Here is a 7,812-nt window from a genome sequence, read left to right as displayed (position 1 = left end):
CTCCGGCTCCGAGGAACCTGCCCGTTCCTCTCGGCTGCCCAAGGGGTCCCTTCTTGTCCCCCTGTCCCTTCAAGACAGGGGAGGTCCGAAGACCTGTCGGCGGCAGTTTAGCAGACGGGGTTTTGGCAGAGCTCCACGGAGCTCGCCATTTCCCCGTCTGTATCCCAACGGCGCCAACCAGAAGTCTCTGTTATACTGGATCTAATTCTTACTAACAGAGAAGAAATGATAGAGGGGCTTGAAGTGGCAGGATTCTTGGGGGAGAATGAGCATGTCATATTAGAATTCAATATAATGCAGACACAAGCAATAGAACATAATCAAAAAGAAAAATAAGAACTCCAAGAAAAAATCAGCATGATTGCACAAAGACCTCTCTGATAAACTGATAGACAAAAAGGATAAGTATAACAAAATGGAAAGATGGATACATAACTAAGGCAGAATATCAGCATATGTCCCAAACCTGCAAAAGATAAAGCTAAGGCTCAGAATGAAGTAAGACTTGCAACAAATGTCAAAAATACTTTTTAAAAATTCTTTCAACATATAAAAAACAAGAAAAAAGTCAAAGAAACAATTGGTCCACTAATGGGAGAAGATGGCAAGGAAGTGATGAGCAGCAGGGAGAAAGCAGAGATATTTAATTCTTTCTTTGCATTTGTCTTCACACAAAAAGAAAAGAAAATAGCCCATCCTACCAAAAAGAGAACTATAAAAGATGGAATAGAAATTTAAATTAAAATAGGCAAAAAAAACCCACCTGTCCACTCTAGATGAGTTGGAGAACAACTGTAAGAGAACACCTGTCCATTCTAAATGAGTTCCAATCACCAGAATTACATCCCAGAGTTCTGAAAGAACTGGCACACGTGATCTCGGAACCAATTAACTATATCTTTCAAAGATCCTGAAGTACCAAGGAACTACCAGAGGACTGGAAAAGAGCTGATTTGGTTCCCATCTTCAAAAAAGGGAGAAAACAGATTCAGGAAACTACATATCAATCAGCCTGACATTAATATCTGGGAAGATCATAGAAAAGATAATTTAAAAAAGGATCTGTGAACACCTAGAAGCAAGCAAAAGTAACAATCAGAAGCTAACAAAGGTTTGTCAAAAACAGATCATGCCAAACAAATCTTCTCATTCTTTAACAAAGTGATTAAATTAGTGGATTAGCAAAATGCTATGGATATAGTATATTTGCATTTCAGTAAGGCACGTTGACCACGTAGACCACAACCTACTTCTTAATATGCTAGAAAAATGTGACGGCATTACCACCAGATGGATTTGTAACTGGCTGACAATCACATTCAACAAGTAGCCCTTAATGGAGCTGCATCTACATGGAGGGAAGTATGTAGTAAGGTTCTATCAATATCTTCATAAACAATTTAGATGAGGGAATAGAAGGAGAACTTATCAAATTTGCAGATGATACCAAGCTGGCAGGAATAGCCAACACCCCAGAAGATAGGTTAAAGTTCCAGATGGATTTCGACAGACTTGAACACTGGGTCCCATCTAACAAAATAAAATTCAATGAAAGTAAGGTTTTACACTTAGGCAAGAAAAACAAAATGTACAGGTATAAATTAGGTGAAACTTGGTTGAATGTCAGTAACTGTGAAAAGGATCTTGGAGTCCTAGTGGATAATCACTTAAATATGAGCCAGTAGTATGCTGCAGCCACCAAAAAAGCCAGTGCAATCCCAGAGGAATAGAATCAAGATCATGTGAAGTATCAGTACTCCTTTATAAGGCCTTTATAGGACCACACTTGGAATACTGCATCCAGTTTTGGTCACCACAGTGTTAAAAAGGTAATGAGACTCTGGAAAGAGTGCAGAGAACAGCAACAAACATGATTAGGGGGTTGAAGACTAAAGCATATGAAGAATGATTGCAGGAATTGGGTACAACTCAGGTACAATATGTCCAGTCTAGTGAAAAGAAGGATTAGGGGCCATAGGATAGCAGTGTTCCAATATCTGAGGGGCTGCTACAAAAAAGAGGACCGACAGCCTATTTTCCAAAGCAGCAGAAAGAAAGACAAGTAGCAATGGAAATTAACCAAGGGAGAAGCAACATAGAATAATAAACTAGTAGAATTGCTTGCCTTCAGAAGTTCTGGATGCTCCATCACTGGACGCTTTTAAATATATGCTGAGCAGCCATTTGTCTGAAATGGTGTAGGGCAGTGATGGCTAACCTTTTTGCCATCGCATGCCAAAAGCAGGGGGAGTGCAGGGGGTTGCACATGCGTTTGCCCACACCCATAATTCAATGCGCCCCTCCCCCCACGCATGCACCTGCACCCCCCCTGCATTCCCCCTGCTTCCGACATGCAATACCACAGTGGGCCCGGTAGGCACATTTTTCGCCCTCCTCAGGCTCCAGAGGCTTTCTTGGAGCCTGGGGAGGGCAAAAACAGCCTTCCCCACTCCCCTGGAGGCCAGAAACAGCCTGTTTCCCAACTTCCGGTGGGCCCGGAAGGCTAGAAAATCAGCTGGCTGGCACGTGCATGTGTGCTGGAGCTGATCTAGGGCAATGCTCATGTGCCCACAGATATGGCTCCACGTGCCACCTGTGGCACGCGTGCCATAGGTTCGCCATCACGGGTGTAGGGTCTCTTGCTTGAGCAGAGGGTTGGAATACAAGACCTCCAAGGGCCCTTCCAACTCTACTATTGTGTTCTGTTCTATTGTGTTCTGTTCCGGTTCTATTATCTAAGAAAAGCAGTTGAGAGTGAGGAGACCTATTTTTGTTTCACGGTGCTTTATTTTTAAATGTTTTGGGTTCTGATTGCAAATCTCCCATATAATGTGTAGTCTGGTCCTAAGTAATGAAAGATTGGCATCTCTTGGTGGAGGCTGGGTGAGAGTCATTGTCACATCTGGATTGTGTCTAAGGTGATTTGATGATATAGAAGGAACTTGATTTACAACTGCTATTTCCTGCAGTGGGAGGGTGGATGATATATTAAATTCAAGAGCTATGCATTATTTGGGAACAAGATCCTTCCCTGAAGGACAGTGGTATCTGTCATACCATATTGCCCTCCCTGGTTCCTGACACTAATTTTGTTATACTGAATGTACAACCTCAATAAAGTGTCCTTTCAATACAGTTATTAAATGACTGTCCAGTATAAGATACACACTCCATTCCCTTGCCTTCCCCCAACAGCTTTGCCAGAGCCTTCATCAAGCTCTTTGAAAGGTCTTCTCAATTACTCTATGAAAGGGCGTGGATGTGTATTGGACAAATGACTCCAATTTATAGATACCCTACAGGGAATCTCTGATGGTATCAGCTCAAAGTACTTGGCACTAATTGCATTGGGTCCATTAACTTGTTCTAATACCTTGGGCACACAGGATTATAAAACCACCACTTGTCAACTCCAAGCGCAGTAGGTGAGCTGAATACAGCTAAGTATCTCCAAAGCCATGAATGCCATTGGTGTTGCAGCTATGGCTGAAAACTACCAGAAGTTCAATCCCATGGCTTACTTGCAGAACAACTATGCGCCACCACGTGCCAATTTCACTAGTGAGGAGTTTGCTGTGCCCTGGAAGCTCCGACGCCTGGCAGATGCCTTTGCCACAGGTAAGGGGTTACCAAGGTTTCCATTGGTTGGAAGGGGCTCCTGATACTTAACATTATTTTTTTTCCTCTGGCTAGAACGTTCTGTGGTCTCCCCTCCTAGATTATTTCCCCTCCTGTTAATAGAATATTTGTTAATACATTTTCAAAATCCTAACCTCGATAATCAGGAAAATAGAGTAGAATAGAATAGAATAGAATAGAATAGAATAGAATAGAATAGAATAGAATAGAATAGAATAGAATAGAATAGAATAGAATACTTTATTACCAAGGGTGATTGGACACACAAGGAATTTGTCTTTAGTGCATAAGCTCTCAGCGTACATACATACAATAACAAAATTATAGGTCATAGATCATAAATCATAATTATAATCATTAATCATATGATACAAACAACAAGTGATAAATCACAAGAAAGTAATAGGGGAAGATAGTAGGGAAGATGGAAGGTATTGGCATGCAATACCTTATAGCAGCGTCCTGAGGAGAGAAATTGAAACAGATTATCCAGGATGTAAGGGGTCTGTATATATTTTCTGTCTTCTTTCTGGTTTGTGCAGTAATCAGACCTTAATGGAAGGCAGGCTGGCTGAAATTATTTTTTCTGCAATTATCCATTAAAGTTTGGACCTGTTCTGTTTGGTTGTTCATATTGAGGTACAAATGACAGACTCAATAATTCCTCTGTAGAAATGTATCAGCAGATCCTTGGGCAATCTGAGCTTTTTGAGTTGATACAGGAAGAACATTCTTTTTTGTGCCTTTTTAATGATGGTTCTAATGTTAGGTGTCCATTTCAAGTCCTGGGAGATAATAGAACCCAGAAATGTGAAAATCCCTATTGTTGATACTATATTGTCTAATATTGTAAGAGCTGGTAAAATAGGAGAGCTTCTTCTAAAATCTACTATCATCTCTACAGTTTTAAGAATGTTTAGCTCCAGTCCAGTTCTGGCTGCAACACAGGGCCAGGGCAGGATCTACCTCTTGTCTCTGTGCAGACTCATCATCATTTCGAATGAGACCAATGACTGTTGTATCATCTGCAAACCTCAGTATTTTAACAGAAGGATTCTCCGAGATGCAGTCATTGGTATAGAGAGAAAAGAGTAATGGAGAAAGCACACAGTCCTGTGCTAATTGAACGGGTATTCGATGTGATTTTCCTTAGCTTAACCTGCTGCTTCCTATTCATTAGAAAGTTTATAATCAATCTACATGTGTGATCAGGCACAGCTATCTGAGCCAGTTTAGAGAGGAGGATTTCTGGAATGATAGTGTTGAATGCGAAGCTGAAGTTTACAAAAAGAACCCTTACATAGTTCTTTGGGGATTCTAAATGTTGTAAGATGTAGTGCAATGCTATATCGACAGTATCATCTGCTGATATATTCACGGTAGGCAAATTGCAGGGAGTCTAGCAGCAGATCTGTGATAGCTTTCAGATGGGCCAGCACTAACCTTTTGAAGGTTTTTATAGTAAGAAAACAATTTAGCTCTTTCAAAATTATGACTTTTACATCTCAAAATCTGAGCCAAAAGACCACCTTGCAAGACCTGTCCTTCTCTTGCAGAGTTGTTATAATGTTATAATGAAGCTGAGGGGGTGGGTATGAAAATACCTGCTTCTGAGTTTTGACACTCATGGTGAAACTGATCAATGTATCTTTTAATTTATCATCATCATCTTCTTCTTCTTCTCCATCATCATCTGCTTAGTTTAGAATATTTTAGGAATAGAGGTTCTTCTCCAGCAATACCTGGAATGGCCATCTGAGCAAACAACCCTTGTCCAACCTATCTTGGATATTCCCCATGGAAGAGCAAATGCCAGGGTTTGGTTTTAATTAACATTTGTCCTGTTTATGAATCTGCAGATAATGAAACCCCAAAACTTGCTCCCATCAGGTTTGGTGGCAATCTTTTTTTATTTAAATGATTATTTGCTAAATGGATGTGGTTTTGATTTTTGAAACTTGGGTTGAATCAACCAGGTTGAAACAAAGCATTCTCTTTTACCTAGCAGCTCAGTTACTAGTCAGTTTCACAAGACAAATAATCTTATTTGCATATTAGCACTTAGTTCTACTATATAAATTTTAAAAATGCAGATATGAAGCAGCCTTGTCCACTCTCTTTGATGAATTATTGACTTCTACGATGGTGGAAAGATAATATACAAGTTGCTGTTAAATGTATGCTGTGGGACATCACAGATAAGAAGTGTTAAACTAACCCCTCTCCCTGTTACTGTATATTGTTTTAATAATGCTTAAACTTAGTAGGTTAATCATAGAATAATTCTTTGCCTACAAAAAACCTTTGATTCAATCCCTGAAATTTTCAGGAAAATTTGTCTGCCTCCTGGAATGTCAAATGGGCTAGTCCTCTATTTCTGTCAAGGCAACAGCTTAATTTCTTACAACAACAGCACCTGAGCTGTTTAGCACAAAGCTAAAGAGGAAACTAAAAATGAATAGAAACTACTATTTAATATTATATTATTCCCTAGAGAGCCAATTCCCTGCTTTCCTTCCACACATACGCTTAGGATTCTATAGTGCTGTGATGAAAAACAAAAGAAATCATTTTCTGGATGACACTTTGGGGTCAATGGGATTAAGTATGACAGAGGCCTCTCAGTGTGTATCCAAGCACCACATTCCAATGGCTCCCCCTCTTCCAATTCCACTTCACTCTCTCTAGCTAGCCTAAGTTTTGATATTTAAATAAACATTTCTGATTTTTACAAATCTTGGTGTGTCTCCCCCCCCTCCCCGCTTTTAAATCCCTTGCAGGAAAAATCACTGGCCACACTCTGATTGATATTGGCACAGGCCCAACCATCTACCAGCTCCTCAGTGCCTGTGACTACTTTGAGGAGATTATAGCCACCGACTTCCTGGAAGTGAACCGGAATTTCATTCACAACTGGGTGCACAATGAAGACAAGGATGGCTTTGACTGGTCCCCTTATATCCAGCACGTTTGTAAAATTGAGGGCAAAGGGTAAGAAACTGAGGCTTTGCTTTTGGATTTAGGGAAAAGCTATATATTCTTGGAATTTATGTCCATTTAAAAAATGGTTAGGCGGGCCCCAACATGATTTGTGGGGAAAGAAAACGAAGATTATATTGTACCTGGAAATATGAGCCAGGAGCCAGACTGATCTATGTGCCATCTCATGTAATAACAGTGATTTGACACATGACTCCATTTCTATATTAGAATTAAACTTCCCATGTTTCATGCCAGCCATAAATATGCTCTGCCTCCCTTTTTTTCTTCCTGGTGACTATAGGGAGATGTGGAAGGAGAAAGAGAAAAAGCTGAAAAAAAAGCTGAAAAGGATCCTTCCCATTGACATCCATCAACCCGACCCACTGGGTTCTTTGCTCAGCCAACCAGCTGATGCTTTGATTTCTACTTTTTGCCTAGAGGCTGCGAGCCCCGACCGCCCAAGCTATGATAAAGCTTTTCAGAATGTCACTAGACTCCTTAAACCTGGTGGCCATTTTCTCATGATTGGAGCTTTGGAAGAGTCTTTCTACTTAGCAGGAGAAGTAAAGCTGACGGTTGTGCCCCTGAGCGAAGCAGACATCAAGGAATCGTTTGCAAAAAATGGCTATCATATTCATGACTTCCATTCCTACAGCATGCCTCCAACCCTGAAGATCGGAGTTGATGACGTACAAGGGATCTTCTTCATCCATGCACAAAAGTCTGCTTGACTGCATTTTGTCTAGAAGTTGTTTTTTTTCTCTTGTCAAAGAAGCATGATGTTGCATAAAAGCTCAACCTGCTCATTCTTCCCATTATTTTTTGTGTTGGGAGTCTCTGTGCTTAGATCTTGTTGCCTCTGTTTTGATCTTATTTGAATTCACATTTATTGCCAAAAGAGGATAGTTTCAGTAATCTGAACCAAATCCCTTTGCAGATTTTATTCATTTTTACTGTCCATAGAATGAAATAATGCATTGCCCAAATTCTGCACCCCACCTATAGTGCAGATCAGGGACACAATACACATTTTTCATTTAGAACAGCAAGAGCAAAGTTGTATCTCTACAACAGCAGTAAAAAAAGGGGGGGGGACAGTTTTCCCCAGTTTGGTATTCTCTAGATATGTAGGACTTCCAAGACCATGGTGGTTAGCAAATATAACATTTGGAGCCCAATATATTTGAAGAG

General features: G+C 40.3%; 1 protein-coding gene across 2 annotated transcripts; it reads left to right on the top strand.

Annotated features, from left to right (window-relative positions):
• The first annotated feature begins 875 nt into the window (after positions 1 to 875).
• Positions 876 to 7,439, top strand: PNMT (phenylethanolamine N-methyltransferase). Of its 2 annotated transcripts, none has more exons than XM_034415838.3 (4): positions 876 to 1,111; positions 3,387 to 3,618; positions 6,420 to 6,630; positions 6,923 to 7,439. In XM_034415838.3, exons 2-4 carry the CDS (start codon positions 3,459 to 3,461, stop codon positions 7,350 to 7,352), a joined length of 801 nt encoding a protein of 266 aa, XP_034271729.1. In that variant the 5' UTR covers positions 876 to 1,111; positions 3,387 to 3,458; the 3' UTR covers positions 7,353 to 7,439. The 2 variants fall into 2 exon arrangements, with proteins under 2 accessions (XP_034271729.1, XP_034271728.1); XM_034415837.3 differs by lacking the exon at positions 876 to 1,111 and adding an exon at positions 2,734 to 2,918.
• The last annotated feature ends 373 nt before the right edge of the window (positions 7,440 to 7,812 follow it).

Source organism: Pantherophis guttatus, chromosome 4, assembly GCF_059756535.1.
Source record: "Pantherophis guttatus breed Tessera chromosome 4, ASM5975653v1, whole genome shotgun sequence".
Lineage (NCBI taxonomy): Eukaryota > Metazoa > Chordata > Lepidosauria > Squamata > Colubridae > Pantherophis > Pantherophis guttatus.
The sequence above is the reverse complement of the archived record's forward strand: the minus strand, read 5'-3'. Positions and strand labels throughout refer to the sequence as shown.